Below are 21247 nucleotides of genomic sequence, written 5' to 3' on the forward strand. Positions count from 1 at the left end.
TACCTACTTTTCAGCACATTAGAGTTGGCAGTGTGCCACTGCTATTTACCATCTTGTGGCCCACCACGTCCACACACATGCTCTGCTTATCATGATGGGGTCTGCTGGTGCATGGTTTATTTTCCATGTAGCCATGCCTATAAAGGAATGTGCAGTGCACCTACTTTTTTTCCACCCTTGGCATCGCCACTGAAGGTTTCCCATCCTGGCTCCAGGACGCTGGGCAGCATGAGTAGATATTGTTTTTTTCTTCTGTTAAGGCAGAAGCATTTCTAGAAGGAGGCATGATTCAGTCTGTTCCTTCTCCAGTTAAACCCCGCAAGTGTCGACTGCCACTTTTTATCAGGACATTCTATACTGCAGTGTCGTCCGGTGGTGAAGGTTTAGATGGATAAGAACTGACCCCTTCTACAGGAGAATCTTTTGTAAATCTAGTGACTACTTCATAGCCTTCTCCTCTCTGGAAGGATTCCTGCACAAATTGGAACGCCTCGAATTCCTCTTCCTACGAATTCCTCCTGTGGTTGATTGGATGCTCCAGCTCAGTCTTTCTCACTGACCATTGCCCTCGATGGCTTGAGAGAGATTCATAAGGTTTTCAAGGAGTCAAACTGCTTCTTCCTCAGCAGAACATCCATTTCGTCTTCGATTCCTTTGGACATTGAGGGCCTTTTGTTAAAAAGGAAAGACGGCAAAGCTTGAAGTTGGTGTTGAAACCTCCTTTCACAGGGCTCTGCCCCTCCCACACTCATGACACATTTGAGATTCGAGGCCTGTTCTGAGAGCTGGCCTCCTGCTGCCTTTTGCTCTCAACATGTGGGGCTTTTTTTTGCTTTCGCTTCCCTTTGATCGCTAAAACTTTCGGTGCCGAGGCTGCCTTACCATGCTTAAAGTGTACGAAGACTTTAGCACAACTGTGGTGCACCATTGGTATATTACCTGCTCTTCTCATTTCGGCCGCCTCCAATGTTCCCTTCTGTGTAGTCTCTTGCTCGACCTCTATGGTTTCTTCAGCACTAAAGGCTTTGCCCTGCACCAGTTCCGTTTTTTAAGGGATACCCTTGTCAAGCCCAGATCTCTGAGTGACCCATGTTTGTGCAGAGATTGCACAGTTGCCTTGTGTCCCCATCTCCGTAGGCCTTTGCCTGGAGGTCTTCAGCTGGAACTCAGTAAATACAGCACATCCCCCAGATTTGTGAGCCTATGGAAGACAAAGGTTGCAGATGTCGCAGCTGTCCTGGGCAAATTTGTGGTTTTAGTTAGGGCAAAATCTAAATTGGGTGTGGCCCGTCCCCTTTGCTCAATCTCAGACCCCTTCACAAACACTTTGAAGATTTTTGGATTTTAGTGACTTTGTGATTTTCTCCGACGTACGGCAGCAATTTGTTTTGTGATTCCTTGGCTGTTTCAGCAAAATATTGTATTTCCCTTTTTTTTAGCTCTGGAGCTCGCTGCTTTGTTGCCAGACCCAATGAGGGGGAAAAAAAACCTGAAGATGGTGATATGTCTAAAATCATGCAAGAGTTGCATAACACCAAAAGGTTAATGATGCCCACAAAAAAAAAAAAAAAAAAAAAACGAGAAAAGGGACTAAAAGAGTCATTTACGGACCCAACTAGACGGCTGAATCCCACACTGCAAGTGAATTCAGAAAATATTATTGCTGCAAAACGTGAAACTCTAACAGTGTGGTGGGCTGAATACCACTTTTAGACACATGTTGCAGACAGGGGATTTTGAGTCTCTGACCAAGGTTTTCGAACCAGTTTGGGCTGGTTCCCTTTCAAAGGATATTTGTGGCTGTGTAGAACTTGATGACTCACAGGAGGTAGCAACGATGCTTGTGCGAAGCAAGAATATCCGAAACAAGGGCACAATGAAGTTTGAGCTCTCTACATCTGGCTATCAGAACTCCTGAAGCAGCAATGAGGGACAGAAGAGAGGCGGGTCTGGCCTGAAAACTTTATTAACAGGAACAACATAAATTGCAGTTCCATCCTTCAACCCATACAGGAGTGCTGTGGAAGGAATAATCAGCAGTCCTTAGCTAACAAGACTTCCAAATGAATTCTTTAGGGTAACCTAGTCTCTATTTTTCTTCACTTCAGTGTTTAGATTTCCACACTCCAGCATAAGGAATGCAGTAAATGGATTTCCACTGTCTGGAGGAGCGGTGCCCACCCTCAGTCTGGTGCTATGCTAGTCCAAGGGTCCCAGTACTGAGACTGACATTCACGGCCCTACAAGCGTACATGTGCCACAAAGTCACTGCATACACATGAAGTCACGAATCTGGGGTGGATGTAGCAGCAGATATTTATTACAAGAGTGGTCAGTAGGCTGCACTGCACTCTCCTTTATGCAAAGAAAAAGATCTGGTCACAATAATTCCCGAAAACGTGGTATTCTACAACTACTGCTTAAAGAGTCTTCGCAGGGTGTGGCGAGTACTCATAAGGCTGCTGTGCACCCCTTCCGGGTCACAAAACAGGTTCTGGAACTTGATTTACCACGAATAACCCTAGGCATCTGCGCACTAGATGATCATGACGCTATGCCCAAAAAAAGGTCAGGCTCTCACTTTCATGTACAGGTGGGCACTCCGTGCAGGGTTACCTGCCAGTTTACCACGAAGGCGGCATTCCCGTCCCACAACTCTTGTCAACATAAAAATGTCCTTCGTCTAGTGCTCAGTTTGTCTTTGGGGTCAGTTTCACACTATAAGAAAAAAGGCAACATAAAATAAATAAAAAAAAATGTTACTCGCAGACATGCATGTGTTTTTTTTCCAGCGGGTCTCACTCTCTCTCTCCTGAACTGCAGGTGCATAATCCAATTCAGTAATTTACTACAACTGCGACCTCCTGGCTACTCGGACGTTCAAAATTGTGAACTGTTTGCATGGGACTGAAGTCTCTAACTTATGTGCGTCGCTGTTTCCACGACATGTGCTGGACTCATTAATCTACTTGCCGAGTGCTTCTGAACCTCCTCCACACAACACACCGATACCCCAATGCAGAGATGTGTTAGATGAGCTTCAAAAATGCTTTTTAGAATATTGTCCTCCCTGTCACAGCCCACCCAAGAGCCCCGAAATCTCAGTACTCCTTTTACACCCCATCCACCTGAGTGCCCTCATAACATCTTTTTATTTGTGCCCATTGCTGCGATTGCCAGAAAATCTCAGTAAGACACTTGTGGTCTCACTATGACAAACCCCTACTGACACAATAGAAATAGCTCAGTGACTACACATGCTGAGCATGTCTTTTTATGAATATCCTGTAGGTGTCAGTGATGCACGTCATGCCAAGCGTTATAGCGCCAAATACCATGGTCAGAATAACCATTAGAAGTCACTGATCTATATGGAGGACTAACCTTTGTGCTAGTGGCCAGTAACGTTACTACGACTTGAATAATAAGTTACACACACCAAAACCTGGCTGGCCACTTGATGACACTTAGGATATTAAGCGCTTACTTTTAATCTAGCTCTCACTCCAAGTGGGCCAGAGTTAATCTGCGGATCTCATCAATCTTCTTTCCCCTCGGATCGTGATGGGGCTTACTTCATGAAGGGTGTGAGGAAAGGTCCCTGAAGTTCAATGGGATGTTGGACCACTAAGATCATCCTATCCAACCCCAAAACATTTTCTTTTTCACTTTTATCATTTTTAAAACACACCAGCTGCATCCATGAACAGTAGCCAGCAGCACCTCTAAAAAACGTTTTATTTCACAATAATTCAATCCATAGAATAACAAAAAAAAAATGCACCCTTAACTTAGCTAAAAAAGTTCCTAAAAAACACCCCATAAAATAAAAAAAACATGGAGCGAAAAACCTGGTTGAAAAAACGAGGTCTGGGGGAGGAGGTTTCCAGACCACCCCCTCCAGACAGGATGCCAGGCCATTATCAAAACACTAACCCGGTTGTGGATCAGTAAAATTGTCTCTTTGATTTTGGCAGGCTTTGTGAAGGAGCTGCACGTTGCTGCCCAGCACCACGCAAGGTGGATCCGCTGAAATGCACACCTTCTCAGACATTATGTTGGGCGAGAGATCTATTCCATTATGGCTGCAATCCACCCCAGGCGTGTCCTTCTTCCCCGGGTTGATTTCTCACTTCTTTTGTGGCGTGCTGAGTTTCTGCATACCCCTGATCTTGTCCAGCAGATCTTTCACAAAGGTCTGAAACGAGAAGATAAGAGTTAAACTTCGAAGGGGCGTCTCAGATATTAGTCCACCCCAAATCATTATTGATCTGTACATGGCAAAGTCTTGTCGGAGGACGCACCCTAATTAGATTGGTGGATGTGGACTCTCATTCTATCTTTCCTGAACCGCAGCTTCAACTAAGATAAACTGGGATGTTATAGTCCAGTATGCCATATGCAACCTTACCTTTGCTAGAACATATCACATGGCCGCATCCATGTTTGTTTTTATAAGCTAACATAGCTGACAGACTGCCATTCTATTCCAGCTGGTTTGCACACACTGTTGTGATTTCATCCACCACCCTGAATTTAAGTTTAAGGAAAGGAGGTGTTGCGTTTCTCTCTTTCGTCTCAGATGACATCATGTGCTTTCAGGGCGGTATGGTCATAAGATTTGTAGATGCTGCATTGCTCTTACTGAGGGAAACAAAGCAAGGGTTCAATTATCCCCTCTTTAAGTGATTCCCCAAGGATGGGGAAACATGGCAGAGCATGAGTCTTTTGGGCTTGACACAGTGACTTTTTTTCTTATGCTCTATGTTTTTGGGTTCCCAACTCTAAAATGTTCCTCTTTTTAGCAGATTGTCATGAACTTATTGTATGGTTTTACTTCTTTTTACAATAACCTAACTGATGGAACATTAAAATCAATCTCAAACCTCTGTTTTACCACGCCAATAGCACATCTGACGTATCATTTAAGGTTAAATACTGACATAAAACAGCACAGCACAATGCAATGCAATTAAATACTGCATTAATTGCATGACTAACCTGAAACAGTTTAGCTAGGGAAGGAACAATTAAGGGGCCCTGCAAAGGTTTCTCATCGGGCTGCATTTTTTGTGTTTTAAAAGAAACGCTGTTACATATCCCCTAAGGCATTATCGAGGAGATGTTATCTGCCAGCGTCCCAGCACCACTGCTTGAAATATTGGCTACGCTTGGTGAGAGATGGTACAGAGATTTACAACACCTGGACTACAAGATCCACGCACACCATGATTACTTACAAATTAAAAATACACGTGGGTGCCTGTGTTTTGTGTCCTGCGCACCGTGTGGAGCTACCATCTGTACATGTGTGAGACTGACTGCAGGGTGGAGAATCGGTGCGGCATATGCAAGGGTCTCCGGCGCCCAGGCTGAGCCGAGCTTTAGAGGCCTTGGAGGAAGACAAACACGGTCTCTGTATGACAGGGGAAGGATGAGGTAAGGGTTGTGCTTCGGGGTGATTGACGGGGACTGCTGCTTCTGGGTGGTGGCATTTGCAGGAGCTTGAGTGTATGTGGAGAATGGAATTTTCCAGAGTGAGCTGTTCTGCAGCCAGAGAGCAGGTGCCTGGTGCTGCTGCCCACTGCATAGCCCTTACTCTGCCAAGCTTGGCATGGGTGATGGGACCGTGCTTATTCATTCCAGGGGGGGTTAAAATAAGTGTGGCCCGTTTCTAGAGGGAGGCCACTGAGTGAACCGAGGGCTGGAAGGCCTTGCTTTTAAGGCCTTTTGCAAATCAACAGCTACAAGGCGTTATCACAAGGCTTGCTGCTAACACACTATTAATTATGCTGCCACTGAAAGCATGTGTTGGAGCCTTCTGAGATACACAATCAGAAGGCGGAAGTGGCACTGCATGAGGTGAACGAGGGTAGGGAGTTACATCACACGCGTGTGTTAGACACAAGGCTTGCGAGTGTGGTGTGCGAAGTGATCTGGATATTACCTGGTTCTAATCGGGATCTTCTTTTTTTTTTTTTTTACCCAACAGCGACTACTGAACTCCAGAGTATTCCAGCTAACCTTTTTGCACATGTGTAATCCTTTCATTGGTTTGTGAATAACATGGACAGTTTCCTGAATTGTGTATTAGTTTCGTTCATTTCCGAAGTCCTTCTTTTGCTCCACTGCAGAATATCAATGGCTGAGGCCTTCAAGAAAAGTAAACTGGGGTTGCAGGTCATCATTCTTCTGATCTCACAATTCCACAATATATCTGAAGTCCAAACCGCAAAAGTCAGTTAAACAAGGATACTGCGGTCCTATTCGTCACCAGAAACCAGCTTTTGTGCCACAGCTCTATGTTCAGAGTGAAATCCAAAATCACGGGCTACAGACCTATCTTTAGTTTAAAACATGTCACATCGTGGCATACTTCACAAGTCTAGCACATAAGGTGAACCAGAAGCTGAATTTAATTTGAAATGCTATCAAGCCAATGTGGGTCAGCCAAGGCCTAAGCTGTTGGATAAGGTAACTGGTGGTGCCAAACTGGTCATCTCAAACCTGCTTATTCCACCACAATTAAGCACAGTTAATGTCAGCAAGTGAAGTAGACTATTCTGCTGATACTCCGGTACTTAAATCTGGAAAAGATAATCAGCAGAACTATTTCCCATTTTAAACATGCTCTATCATCACTACAACCCAACTAACTTGTCAGTAATCAAGAAAACTAAACTGATATTCGGTATGGCATAGGCTCTCTGCACATGCAGTATCACAATACAGTCAAAATATAATTTGTTAAGCAAAATGGAGCGCCACACAGCACTGGAATGTGCCAACGTACATTCCAGCAAATGGCTAAAGAAAGCCTGGCATTAGCCAAGACTTTTAGATTGTAATTTTATATATATATATATATATATATATATATATATATATATATATATAAAATAAATACATAATATTCGCATATGGACTTTCAGCCCACTGTTCATTCATTGTGCAGGCAGTGTGTCGGTCACATTTTCGTTCTGCCTACCACAGCCTAGGACATGGGGCACAGGTTCAGCCAAAGTAATCCCCATGCACGGTTTTACAAGAACCATTCACAAACAATGGCAAAGCCAAAATGTGAGATCAAATGCAAGACATATTGGTTCTCACATTGCTTGTTCTATATGAAATCTGCCCCCTCCCCAAAAGGTGGCAAAACGTCCAGGAAACCAGTTACCATTGGAAGTATTACCCCTGAGTTTACTATTGTAGCCTATCTGAAGTGTGAACCTGTTGTGGTTTTCTCCTTACTGTATGGAATCCTGGTGCTGGAGTTAACAGAATTGTAATCCCCACCTTTAAGCTAAAGAACTCCGAGGTGCTACAACCTCCTTCTGCATCCCTGCTCATGCTTCATCAGCAACACAACTAGAGAGTGAGCCGCTAAGTAAGTTAACAGAAGTGCTGCAGACTAACTAGTTTACACCTAGGGTGTACTACTGTAGCGAGAGCAATTTTCAAATGGCACAAGTGAACATTTTTCATATCAATGCCCATTTCAATTGTGCTTCCAAAAAAGATGTAGCATATATATATGGAAAATGTCACTTACCCAGTGTACATCTGTTCGTGGCATGAGACGCTGCAGATTCACCTGGTTTGCACATCCCGCCATCTAGTGTTGGGCTCGGAGTGTTACAAGTTGTTTTTCTTCAAAGAAGTCTTTCGAGTCACGAGATCGAGGGACTCCTCCCCTTTCGGCTCCATTGCGCATGGGCGTCGACTCCATCTTAGATTGTTTTCCCCGCAGAGGGTGAGGTAGGAGTTGTGTATTATAGTAATAGTGCCCATGCAATGGAGTAAATATTTATGTACATACTGTTGTTTAAAGCGATATATTTACAAATTTACAAATGTTTAAGATCAAATTCAAACGGCTACAGGCTCCCGGGGAGGCGGGCGGGCGCATGTGAATCTGCAGCGTCTCATGCCACGAACAGATGTACACTGGGTAAGTGACATTTTCCGTTCGATGGCATGTGTAGCTGCAGATACACATGCTTTGCATAGACTAGTAAGCAGTTAACTCCCCAAAAGCGGTGGTTCAGCCTGTAGGAGTTGAAGGTGTTTGAAACAAAGTTCGTAGTACTGCTTGTCCTACTGCGGCTTGTTGTGCTGTTAACACATCCACGCAGTAGTGCTTGGTAAACGTATGAGGCGTAGACCATGTGGCTGCCTTACATATCTCAGTCATTGGAATGTTTCCTAGAAAGGCCATAGTAGCACCCTTCTTTCTAGTTGAGTGTGCCTTTGGTGTAATAGGCAGTTGTCTCTTTGCTTTGAGATAACAGGTTTGAATGCATTTAACTATCCATCTAGCAATGCCTTGTTTGGAAATTGGATTTCCTGAATGAGGTTTTTGGAATGCAACAAATAACTGTTTTGTTTTCCAAATTTGTTTGGTTCTGTCAATGTAGTACATTAACGCTCTTTTGATGTCTAATGTATATAGTGCTCTTTCAGCTACAGAATCTGGCTCTGGGAAGAACACTGGTAGTTCTACTGTTTGATTCAAGTGGAACGGTGATATGACTTTTGGTAAAAATTTTGGATTTGTTCGTAGAACTACTTTATGCTTGTGTATTTGAATAAATGGTTCTTGTATAGTAAATGCTTGGATTTCACTGACTCTTCTTAGAGATGTGATGGCAATTAGAAATGCAACTTTCCATGTTTAATATTGCATTTCACATGAGTGCATGGGCTCACAAGGTGGGCCCATGAGTCGTGTTAAGACAATGTTGAGGTTCCATGAAGGAACTGGTGGTGTTCTTGGTGGTATAATTCTTTTTAGTCCTTCCATAAAGGCTTTTATGACTGGTATCCTAAATAGTGAAGTTGAGTGGGTAATTTGCAGGTAAGCTGAAATTGCGGTAAGATGTATCTTAATGGATGAAAAAGCTAGTTTTGACTTTTGCAAATGTAGTAAGTAGCTTTCGATGTCTTTAGCAGATGCGTGTAAGGGTTGAATTTGATTATTATGGTCAATAATAAACAAACCTTTTCCACTTATTTGCATAGCAATGTCTAGTGGTTGGTTTTCTAGCTTGTTTTATGACTTCCATACATTCCTGTGTAAGGTTTAAGTGTCCGAACTCTAAGACTTCAGGAGCCAAATTGCTAGATTCAACGATGCTGGATTGGGGTGTCTGATCTGTTGATTGTGTTGAGTTAACAGATCTGGTCTGTTTGGTAGTTTGATATGAGGCACTACTGAGAGGTCTAGTAGTGTTGTGTACCAAGGTTGTCTTGCCCAGGTTGGTGCTATGAGTACGAGTTTAAGTTTGTTTTGACTCAACTTGTTTACTAGATATGGAAGGAGTGGGAGAGGAGGAAAAGCGTATGCAAATATCCCTGACCAACTCATCCATAACGCATTGCCCAGAGACTGATCTTGTGGGTACCTGGATGCGAAGTTTTGGCATTTTGTGTTTTCTTTTGTTGCAAACAGGTCTATTCGTGGTGTTCCCCAATTTTGGAAGTAAGTGTGTAGTACTTGGGGGTGAATCTCCCATTCGTGGATCTGTTGGTGATCCCGAGAGAGATTGTCTGCTAACTGATTCTGAATCTCTGGAATGAACTGTGCTATTAGGCGAATGTGGTTGTGTATCGCCCAATGCCATATTTTCTGTGTTAGGAGACACAACTGTGTTGAGTGTGTTCCTCCCTGTTTGTTTAGGTAATACATCGTTGTCATGTTGTCTGTTTTGACAAGAATGTGTTTGTGGCTTATTATTGGTTGAAATGCTTTTAACGCTAGAAATACTGCCCATAGTTCTAAGTGATTTATGTGAAACTGTTTTTGCCCCTGAATGCTGTGTTGATTGAGGTGTGCTCCCCACCCTATCATGGAGGCATCTGTAGTTATTACGTATTGAGGCACTGGGTTTTGAAAAGGCCGCCCCTGGTTTAAATTTATATTGTTCCACCATTGAAGCGAGGTGTATGTTTGGCGGTCTATCAACACTAGATCTAGAAGTTGACCCTGTGCTTGTGACCATTGAGATGCTAGGCACTGTTGTAAGGACCGCATGTGCAATCTTGTGTTTGGGACAATGGCTATGCATGAGGACATCATGCCTAGGAGTTTGATTACTATTTTGACTTGTATTCTTTGGTTTGGGTACATGACCTGTATTACATTGTGAAATGCTTGTACTCTTTGTGGACTTGGAGTGGCAATCGCTTTTGCTGTGTCGATTGTTGCCCCTAAGTATTGCTGTGTTTGACACGGCTGAAGGTGTGACTTTGTGTAATTGATTGAGAAACCTAGTTTGTGTAGGGTTTCTATGACGTACTTTGTGAGTTGTGAACACCTTTCTAGTGTGTTGGTTTTGATTTACCAATCATCTAGGTACGGGAACACATGTATTTGCTGCCTTCTGATATGCGCAGCTACTACTGCCAGGCATTTTGTAAAAACTCTTGGCGCAGTCGTTATTCCGAATGGCAACACCTTGAATTGGTAATGTACCCCTTGGAATACAAATCTTAGGTACTTTCTGTGTGAAGGATGTATTGGTATATGGAAATATGCATCCTTTAGATCTAGTGTTGTCATGTAGTCATGTTGTTTGAGCAGTGGGATTACGTCTTGTAATGTCACCATGTGAAAGTGGTCTGATTTGATTTAGGTATTTAATGTTCTGAGATCTAATATAGGTCTCAGTGTTTTGTCCTTTTTGGGTATGAGAAAGTACAGAGAGTAAACTCCTGTTCCTTTCTGTTGAATTGGTACTAATTCTATTGCTCTTTTTTGTAGCAATGCCTGGACCTCTAGTCCTAGAAGATCCATGTGTTGTTTTGACATATTTTGTGTTTTCGGTGGAACGTTTGGAGGGAATCTGAGAAATTCTATGCAATAACCATGCTGGATAATTGCCAGTACCCAAGTGTCTGTTCTTATCTCCTCCCAATGTTTGTAAAAATTGCTTAGTCTCCCCCCCATTGGTGATATGTGTTGGGGATTTGTGACTTGGAAGTCACTGCTTGTTTTGAGGAGTTTTGGGGCTTTGGAACTTCCCTCTACTCTTTTGGAATTGTCCTCCTCTATATTGCCCCCGAAAAGTTCCCCGTTGATACTGACTTTGATAAGTGGGCCTTGGTTGTGAGGTTGTGGGTTCTGTAGCTTGTCCTCGAAATTCCCCTCTAAACTGTGTTTTGCGAAATGTGCCTCTGCTCTGTGGGGAGTAGAGTGCGCCCATGGCTTTGGCCGTATCAGTGTCTTTTTTTAGTTTTTCGATAGCAGTGTCCACCTCCGGCCCAAACAACTGCTGTCCATTAAAAGGCATATTCAGCACGGCTTGCTGTATTTCCGGCTTGAATCCTGACGTACGCAACCATGCGTGTCTCCTTATTGTTACTGCAGTATTTACTGTCCTTGCAGCTGTATCTGCTGCATCCATTGCTGACCGTATCTGATTATTTGAGATACTTTGTCCTTCCTCCACCACTTGTTGTGCCGTTTTTTGGAACTCTTTGGGTAGGTGTTCTATGAAATGGTGCATTTCGTCCCAATGAGCCCTATCATATCTTGCCAGAAGTGCTTGTGAATTGGCAATGCGCCACTGGTTTGCTGCTTGTGCTGCAACCCTTTTTCCTGCAGCGTTGAATTTGCGACTCTCCTTGTCTGGAGGTGGTGCGTCTCCTGAGGTGTGAGAGTTTGCTCTCTTGCGAGCTGCCCCTACTACCACAGAGTCTGGTGTTAATTGCTGTGTGATATACACAGGGTCTGTAGGCGGTGGCTTGTACTTTTTCTCTACCCTTGGGAGTTATGGCCCAGCCCTTCACAGGCTCCTGAAACACCTGTTTTGAGTGTTTTAGCATTCCAGGTAGAATAGGTAAACTCTGGTATTGGCTATGAGTGGAGGATAGTGTATTTATTAAACAAAAAGTCATTCTCAATCTGTTCTGCATGCAAGGTGACATTATGAAAAGCCGCTGTTCTTGAGACCACCTGCGTGTAGGATGTACTGTCCTCAGGTGGCGACGGTCTCGCTGGGTAACAGTCTGGGCTGTTATCCGATACTGGCGCATCATAAAGGTCCCATGCGTTGGGATCATCCTGACTCATTGCAGTATGAGTTGGGGATTGCATCAGTGGTGGAGTGACTACCGGTGATGTGTGCATTGATGGTGGTGGAGATGGTGGCGGAGTTGTCTGTCTTGCCACCTTTGCCTGTGGCTGCTTGTCCTTTTCTTGAAAGGCAAGTCTTCTTTTCATTTTAATTGGGGGAAGAGTGCTTATCTTCCCTGTGTCCTTTTGAATGTGGAGCATCCTTTGAGTGTAGTCTGGCTATATTGATTCTAGTTCTTGTCCGAACTTATGTCCTTGCATTTGGGAGGACAATCCCTGTTCCTCTGTGTAGGAACCTGATTTCGGTTCCGAGACTGGATGTTTTGGAATGGAAACCTTTTCGGTAGCCTTTTTCGGCTCCGACGACACTTTCTTTATTTTCGGCGTCGTGGTCTCTCGGTGCCGACCCATTTCAGTGCCGCTGTCTCGGTGCCGAACTTGCTCGGAGCCGCTGTCTCGGGCTCGAGATTGCTGTGTGCCGGTATCTCGACCGGAGTCGGATGACTTCGACACAAGCGTGCCCTTTTTCGGTGCCGATGATCGGTCACCTATTTTTCAGGTTAAGCCATGGCCTGTTGGCGGTGGCGTCCCCTGGGCTTTTGTGGTCTTCTCATGAGTTTTATGTTTCGACGTCTTACTCACGGTTTTAGGCGTTTCTTCGGGCTCGAGCTCATCCGAGTCCGACTCCTGGATGGAGAAGGTTTCTTCTTCCTCCTCCAAATGTCTTTGTCCTGTTTTTGCAGTCTTCTCGCTCTTCGATCTCTTAATGTCTTCTTCGATCGAAACGCTCGACGGGCTTCACAAGTATCTTCTTTGTGTTCTGGAGACAGACACAAGTTACAGACCAAGTGCTGATCTGTATACGGATACTTGTTGTGACATTTCGGGCAGAAGCGGAATGGGGTCCGTTCCATCAGCCTTGAAGAGACATGTGGCCGAGCCGACCAGGCCCCGACGGGGGATCGAAAAAACCCCGAAGGGCCACCGGAGCTCTTCAAAAGTCGATGTCGATCTGTAGTAACTAACCCAATACCGTATGCAAACAATACCGTCGAATTTTCCGAGATTCTAACTAACTTTCCGAACCGAAACACGGAGCAAAAAGGAACACGTCCGAACCCGATGGCAGAAAAAAACCAATCTAAGATGGAGTTGACGCCCATGCGCAATGGAGCCGAAAGGGGAGGAGTCCCTCGATCTCGTGACTCGAAAGACTTCTTTGAAGAAAAACAACTTGTAACACTCCGAGCCCAACACTAGATGGTGGGATGTGCAAAGCATGTGCATGTGTATCCGCAGCTACACATGCCATCGAACATATATATATATATATAAAAATATAAATAACAAGAGTCACTGCAGTGCTAGGGAAATAACGGTAACGCCCCACCTCCCGCTAACACACTTCCCTAATAGTAAATTTGTATTTGACTACATAATATTTACTGCAGTTTCTGAAATCCAAATTACTCCAGATAGATTTTGCAAAGGTCCAATTAAAATCCCAAACTTTCTTGAATTATAAAAAAATACATACAGATTATTTCTAAATATCAACTGGAAAAATCTGAATATAATTTTTTAGATGTCAAAATAAATTTCAATTTGAAAAATTGCATATAATTTTTAGGATTTCAAAAGAAAGTTTTTGATTTTAAATGAACTTTTGAATTGGCTGCCAGGAGTCATTTGGATTTCAAAACCGTGCGGTTACATTTATAGAGATAAGTGCAAATTTGGCATTGGGAAGATGGCAAGTGAACAAGTGGGATGTCATCCTGTCACCTGAAACCTGGTCTCACCAGACTGCAGGATTTCTAGGTTTAGCCACGAGCTCTTGGATATGAAACCAGTCCTAGCAACGACCTGTACGCCCAGAGCATAAGGCATCAAAGTAAACTGTGGTACCGCAGTCCCGTTTGTCATCTTAACACAGCTAGCCCCACCACGTGCTTCCAACTTGTATTCCTAACGTCATCGGAAGTGTCAAAGATCCATTTTTCATCTGAATTCTGCTGTAGCTCCATGCTATGAAAGCCATCGGCCAGAGTAAACCCAAACTCTGCGTATTCTGTTTAAAAATCAGTAAACTAAATAATTGTAAGAGCTTTGCAAGGCTACTAGAATTAGAGGGCACGAGTAATCATGGCCTACTCCAGGCATAACCAGTTACAACTGTTAAGCCTCTGGGTGGAAAGCATCATGTACTATTAGTTACTATTGTCTGTGGGGCTGGGCTAAGATGCTCCTCTCGAAGAAAAATAAACGAGCTTAAATATATGTATATGTATTAAAAAGTAAAGTTCCACCTGCTAGCGTGGTTTGGGTGCTTTTAAACATAAGCACTGGCAACGTTTGGCTTTCCCAGTGATTGCTTTGCCATGGTTTTTGCAATATTTCATTTTTCAGGAAGATCAAGAACTCTCGTCAAGCTTTTAAAAAAAAAAAAAGAACAAGAAACACCACACACATAAACCTGTGGCTAAATGAAAATCTTGAAATTCATTCACTGGCAGTGAAGTTAGCCAGTGGCCGAAGTGGGTTGATCAACTACCCCCAGGCTGTAAGCTGATGTAGGCGGAAGAAAACTGAATGGCACAATGGATGAAAATTGCAGGCCGAAAGTGTATCTTACATATCATTTTAGTAAAATGATAAGGCAATGGCTGATGCCAGACCTAAACTTGTAACAGTATACGCTTACACATTTACTTGCCTGCTGCACGCTCCTTTACTACAGGATGTAAAGGCTGTCAGTACTGTTTGCTACATAAAAGGTTCGGTGGGCTGACTTTCTAGAGTGGCGAAGTAAAGAACCCTGTTTTGAAAGATCGGATTCCCTGTGCTACCCCAGAACCCTTCTAAACATTGTATGTCAAGATTCCACCTAATTATTAGAGAAGCCGTAATAACCCAGTTCCAAGAAGGGAGGTGATGAATAAAGGAAGGGGCGGGGAGAGGAATGCCTGGTGCTAACAGCGGCGGAGGAAGCCATGGCAACCGTTGCCCTGCCACACCCGCCCCCTGGGTCTGCTCCACCACAAGGGGGTGGGAAGAGCTGGTGGCAGCTGCCATTGCAGGCCACACAGGCACGAGAGGTAGGCTGCAAAACAGCACACAGCTCTGCTAATCCCCTTCAACTGGTAAAGCATCTTCTACTATTCTGTGACTTGGTTCTCACACACAGGTCTGCCAAAGCACCATATTATACTCTCGGTCAGTGACCTGCATAGTGATGCATGGGTTACGCCAGTCATTCCTGCAGAGCCCCCACGAAATGCGGCCCCACAGAGCTCTGCTAGAGCACCCGAAAGTTTACACTACTTGCCCCTTACTAAATCAGCCCGGCGCACCCACACTTTACTTTTTAGTGTGTGTCCCCACAGAGGGGTCTGCTGAGACACCACTGCCCTTGAGTCATCCCTGAATTGACACATCTCTGGCTTCTCCCCTATAACGCAAAGAAGCAAATGCACTTACCTCAGTGGGTTTAAAGCACTCCACCAAGAGCTCCTGCAAATAAGAAAATAAAATTGTTACATATCCGCCCGCTTTCAATATAGGAAACTAATCATCGTCTGCAAGTACTAGGATCACGGTTGGCTTCACTCAACTCTGCTTGCAGCCTCCACTAACTGATCCTCGCCGCCACAACTCACCCCTTCATGGACTCCAGGCACCACACTCTTCTGCCCTTTACTCACTCACCTTGACGCTTACCTCGTGACTGCCACTCACGAAGCCTCTCAGACTCTAAGTCCCCACTCATAGGCTCTACACCCACCTCCATTGCGACCTTCCATGCACCTTACTAATGAGCTCCATTGGCCATGCACGTGTCTCCACTCACTGTCCTCACTCACCACATCTCTTGCAGTCTCCACTCAACACCAGTCACAGGCTCTACTCACTTTGACTCGTGAGCTCCTGTCCTCATCATGCTCCATGTCTAGGAGCTCGTCCACATCGATTTCCAGCTCCGGTATCTCTTCCTCCTGCAAGTCAGAAAGGAAACCGTTAATGGCTTGCAAGGTCCACATGAGGGTCTAGTGAATTCTTCTGTGTATCAACCTGTTTGCTCAGACCACTTTTACCCATTCAATCATGTAACTAGCTCCAGTGGATCTAAAACTAGCCCAGGGATTTGTATGCTATGGGTTCTGTTGTGTATGGGTTGGGTCCATCCTGAGAACTCCAGAAATGAACACTTAAAGGTTTGTGTCGATTTACTGGCATTGGACTCCTACCAGCTGTGTAAGGTGCTCTCCTGGGTCCAAACGTGTTTTAGGGAGCAACTCCAATTGCTAAAATGCTCCTTATTGGTTATTAAACCGGTAGGTACATCTCAGTACATAGATGTGCTTCGAGGCATGATAAAAGTTCTGCATGAGACACACGGTCCCTGTAATTTCTTCTGATGGGTCATACTGTTTGCCAACCACTCTAGAATCTCAAACGTGGGTAGACGTTTCTGCATTATTTGCTCTGTTTGAGAAAGCTGCAGTTTTTCACAAGATATCAAGAAGAACTTTACAAGCACTCCGCTGATCAGAGAGAAGATTTCAGGGTGGTTTTTAATTGGTCTTTGTAGCTTGGGTTACTATTGGTGGGCTTGGCTAATGAACTATGTATGCATCCATGAAACAGAAATCCCTGTGCATTACAGTAGCCACAATTAAAGAAATACAAAGGAACCAACAGCAACGTGGCAGCTATTTTAGATAACTTCATCTACCTCCCTCCAAAATGGTCACTGCATTGTCCAGAGGTGTATTAAGCACGTTTTATCAAATAGTAAACGGACCTCCAGAATGCTGATCCATCATTTTAAAGACCCGTGGGGGAGAGGGACTTCTACGTAAACCAGTGCTACGTTTAAAAGCCCACTTGTTTTTATTTCTTTTGACTTTAAACGTATGTCCGAGATAATTTTTTGCTTCAACTATAACCTGTGCTATAAAATAAAAAAACATGTTTTAGGCGCAAGTAGAAGAGTTCAGGTTTGTTGGTGCACTCCTGCATCCACTGCAAACATACCAGAAAGGTAACATGGTGTTTCTTCTCTGTATAGCATGCAAATGTGCAAGTAAAATACAAATGCTTGTGTTCCACCCAGGATTAGCCACTTCCCACAAGGTTTAGAAAAGCGCAGCAATGCCCAAGGTCACCAAGGGCATGAAAATGCACTCTGTACTGAACTGTAACAGAATTGATATACCTTCAGACCCTCGACGAGTCGTGAAAGTTTCCCTTGGGAGGAGATGGGGGGAAGTTTGCCCTTTTTACGTAGTGTAGATGTCCGCGAGAAGCACGTACAACTTTTTTCCGCGCTGCCCCTAGGCAAAGCGGAGGTGAAATCGGGGAAGTAATAGGATGTTTTACAATTAGAACTGATGTGTGGAGGGGCTGGGAGGGTGTGAATACTGCGTGGCTTATTTGGAAAGTGTTTGTGTGTCATGCGCGTTTGGCAGAGAAGGTTCAAACTGGGTCACCGAAAGTGTGAGGCTGCGCATACACAAGTGTTTCTTGAAAGTGCGGGAACAGAGGCAGTCGCCTAGCGTGCAGACGCATCTCTACCCGAACAATATTTTCAGCCTCACGAGGCAATCTGCTAATCTCTGATGAGGTTTTTTTGAGCTGGTTCCCGGATATGAACAGGCGATCTGTCTGAAGGCAGATGCTAGGTTAGCATGATGTACCACTGACCACTGCCTCACAAGTAGTGTACGCGGGGATCTTTGTTATGTTACTCCACGCTCAGTCTAACTGTAGCATCCAGTATTGAAAATCCCAGTAATATAGGTTTTTATGATGTGCTTGAAAAATATGAACCCCCATCCTTGCCCTCCCCCTTTTTTCCCCAATGAGTGATCATCAATGATCAGCTGTCTTCAGGGGGCAGGGGTTAGGGCCACTGTTGTTACTTGGATGCCACAGCCCCCCCCACACCCCATTACCACCCCCTTCCTAGAGCCAGGCATTCAATACTGACGTTTCCATATCGACCTGCACTTACATCCACTCAGTAATAGCAGGGTACACAGCTGTGGAGTATCGAATGGTGATTCCGTATATGCTTACCTTCATGATATGTTGGTAGTCGGTACAGTTGAGTTGATTTATGTGCAGGTCGATATTACTGAACGCAATACTGTGACACGCATCGGCTATTTCTCGCTCATGCAAGAGTTTGGGGCAACTGGCCACTGCTGCAGGGAGTCAGGGACACCGTTTTCTCTGTGCCCTCCCCTAAAAATGGATGTAGGATGTGTGAAATTAGGACTGTGTGCAGACTGACGGGTGTTCATTATGGACACTATATGTGGGTCTTTGTCCCTTGCCTGAAACTTAAGCTGTCTGGAGTGTAGGAGGAGTTTCAAACTCCCTTCCCTGCTGAAAATAGATGTGTTTTATTACAGTGTTCCCCAACCCCCGGGCCGCGGACCGGTGCCGGTCCGTGGATCAATCGGCACCGGGCCGCCCCACTGTGGCGGGCGGTAAATGTTCGATAATTTTTCCGTGGCCCGCTTGTCACACAATGGGACAAGCGGGCCACGGAAAAATTATCAAACATTTACCGGTCCGCGGAGATAAAAAGGTTGGACAACACTGTTTTATTATATAGCGCTCTGTACCGCAGTCCGCGTTTCTGCAGGAACGGCCCCGCTTCAGGTGTTCCAGGGCATAGTCCCACAGCCTGTGAGCCCAAGGTGTTAATGCATGTCCGTCTTTGGTGTTTACATGAACTCTGCCGCCCTCTCAGCCTCGCCACCAGGCTCCCGATGACAGGAAGAGGAGGGGGAGGCAGCCGAGCAACGCTCCGCCTATAGATTTGTTTAAAACAGTGGTTCCCAACCTGTGGGCCGGGGACCCCTGGGGGTCCGCAGCTGCTTAAAACATTTAATAATATTAGGTCCCAGCTATCAGTAATGACTCCTCGGGGGTCCCCGTGTTCCAATAATGATTCAGTGGGGGTCCCCGGGCTCCAATTTTGATAAAATGGGGGTCCACAGAAGTCAAAAGGTTGGGAACCACTGGTTTAAAACACAGCTCTCTGTAGATTGACATTTGGATTGCCAACATGAAGGGCGTAGTTGAACTATATCCCCTACTACAGGTACAATCCTTTTTATTTAGCCAAAATGCTGCGCTTCCCCAGGCAGCACAGTGCATCTGCTAAAACTGGGCTCTGTCAGGGCACACATCAGTGCATCCGTGATGCCAATGAGGAGCCACGCGGAGTGCAGGGCCACTAGACCTGTCCCAGCTTTTGACAGTGCTGTGATCAAGAAGCTGGGAGAGGGCTCAAGGTAAGTTTTCCTCTGAACCTGGCCCTGCTGCTCAGTCTGGCTCTGTGTTAGGCATCATGGCTTGCTGGTTCTAATGCTCAGTGCTAGGTTCCTGTTCTGCCGCTGCCATAGCACCCGAGATGCCAGCAAAGAAAGAAGGGTAAGTAAAAAAAAAAAATGTTGTTTTGTGTATTTGCGAGTGAAAGTGTGATTGTGAGTGATTCACAGAATGCAATTGAGTGAGAGTTTGTGCTAGTTTAATGTGTCGGAGGGTCAATGAGAGTGAAAGAGTGAGAACCAAATGCGTGAGAGTGGAGTATGAATAAGGGAATGCAAGGAAGGGAGTAAAGCAGTTTGAGAGTGAGTGAGGGGAAGACTGTGAGAGAGAAAGAGTGGGAGTGAGTCAGGGGTGTCTGCCCTGGTGCAACTGCACCCTCTGCACAATTGATAAAGAGGCCCTGGAGCAGCTGCACCTGCTGCATTATTAAAGCATATCACCTGTACCCCAGTAGATCAAAGCAAAGCCCCTGAACACCAGTAAATGTGAGTGAGGGCCAGTCATTGTGATAGTGTGAGTGAGCGCAAATGTGCATTTGTGTGCGAGGGCACCCAAGGCAAATTTTGAAAACAATAAACTGAACCAGTGGCAAGTATTATGCCCAACCAATTTCAGGATCACCAGCCACCACTGTACTTCTAAGCTCTGTACGGAAAAGGTGATACTACTATATAATTTATTCGTACCGCATTTACCATCATTGGAAGGCTTAATTAGCTTGACTGTGATGCAAACACATGATCTACAGATCATATCAGCGGTACACAGTTACCACACTGTGTTATGGTATGGCCTACATTATTCCTAAACTAATTTCCTTTCACTCCACTAAAACCTACTGTTTTTCCATGTTGTCGAGAACACATCCTGGATTGAATTTACAAAATACGATAACCACTTTCTACCAGGCCAACCTCACCATCAATGCCTGATAAGAAAACAGGCCAATGTTCTCCTATTTGGAAGGTAATTTTGAATTTGAAGAAAGTTTCTACAGTTGAGGCCCTTGCTCCCAGCCTCTGGCCTGAATCCATAAATAAAGAACCTATTAATCTAGTACTTCTTTATTAATTTGCTCTTCTAGGAGGACACAGACTGCATCGGGAGAGGAACACAGAGGAGAGAGGCAAGCCCCTGACCGAGAGGTAAGACTAAGTTTAGGCTGTCTCAAGCTCTACATTAAGGAAGTGCCATGTGGGGGTTTCTTAGAATTCATGAGGATCTTGCGGCCCAGTTAGCTGAATTTGCTCCAAGAAATTAACTGTCACAGCAGAAGTCAAGAAACTTCAGAACAAACGCTCTTAGAATGCAAAACGTGGTGAGACCGCCTGCATGGTACTGTCAGGGGGGCTGTATTCGGCCCATCTCGTCCAATACGGTTATAGAGGTTTTACTTCTTCATCCTCAGCAGGTCAGGCTGTTACCTGTTGGCTGAAGCAAGCTGCAATGAAACTTGATCGCGTGCAGCACTCTTTTTCTATAGATTTGATAATGTAAAAATGCATAACAGGGCATGGTGCATATTAGCATGGTCTGTGGCTGTCCGTTGTATAAGCTCATTTAGTGTAAGTGCACTAGGGCTAGAAATGAGAACTCAAAACAAAATGTTGTTTTCTTGCTTTAGTCTGTGCAAGCCTATCGAAAGTGTTGCCTGTGCACAATTACTGCATCTTTTGTCTTTAACCTTGCTTACGCTGATCGGGAATTGAAATTTCTCCAACTGGATAGGCTGCAGGTATGAGGTAAAGTTTTTGTTTTTTTGTAGAAGATAGCATCGCAAAAAGATTTGGTTTCGATACGAATAAGGCTAAAAAAAAAAAA

General features: G+C 44.6%; 1 protein-coding gene across 1 annotated transcript in view; it reads right to left on the reverse strand.

Moving 5' to 3' along the window:
• Nucleotides 1-3720: 3720 nt before the first annotated feature.
• The window catches only part of PPP1R14B (protein phosphatase 1 regulatory inhibitor subunit 14B), a 38292-nt gene continuing 20765 nt past the window's right edge, over nt 3721-21247 (reverse strand). The window contains exons 2-4 of the mRNA XM_069207905.1: nt 15991-16074; nt 15560-15592; nt 3721-4198 (exon numbers count right to left, since the gene is read on the reverse strand). Coding sequence (XP_069064006.1) covers nt 4130-4198; nt 15560-15592; nt 15991-16074 — 186 coding nt within the window. The 3' untranslated portion in view covers nt 3721-4129. The remainder of the gene's footprint in view (nt 4199-15559; nt 15593-15990; nt 16075-21247) is intronic.

This window comes from Pleurodeles waltl, chromosome 9 (assembly GCF_031143425.1).
Source record: "Pleurodeles waltl isolate 20211129_DDA chromosome 9, aPleWal1.hap1.20221129, whole genome shotgun sequence".
Classification (NCBI taxonomy): Eukaryota; Metazoa; Chordata; class Amphibia; order Caudata; family Salamandridae; genus Pleurodeles; species Pleurodeles waltl.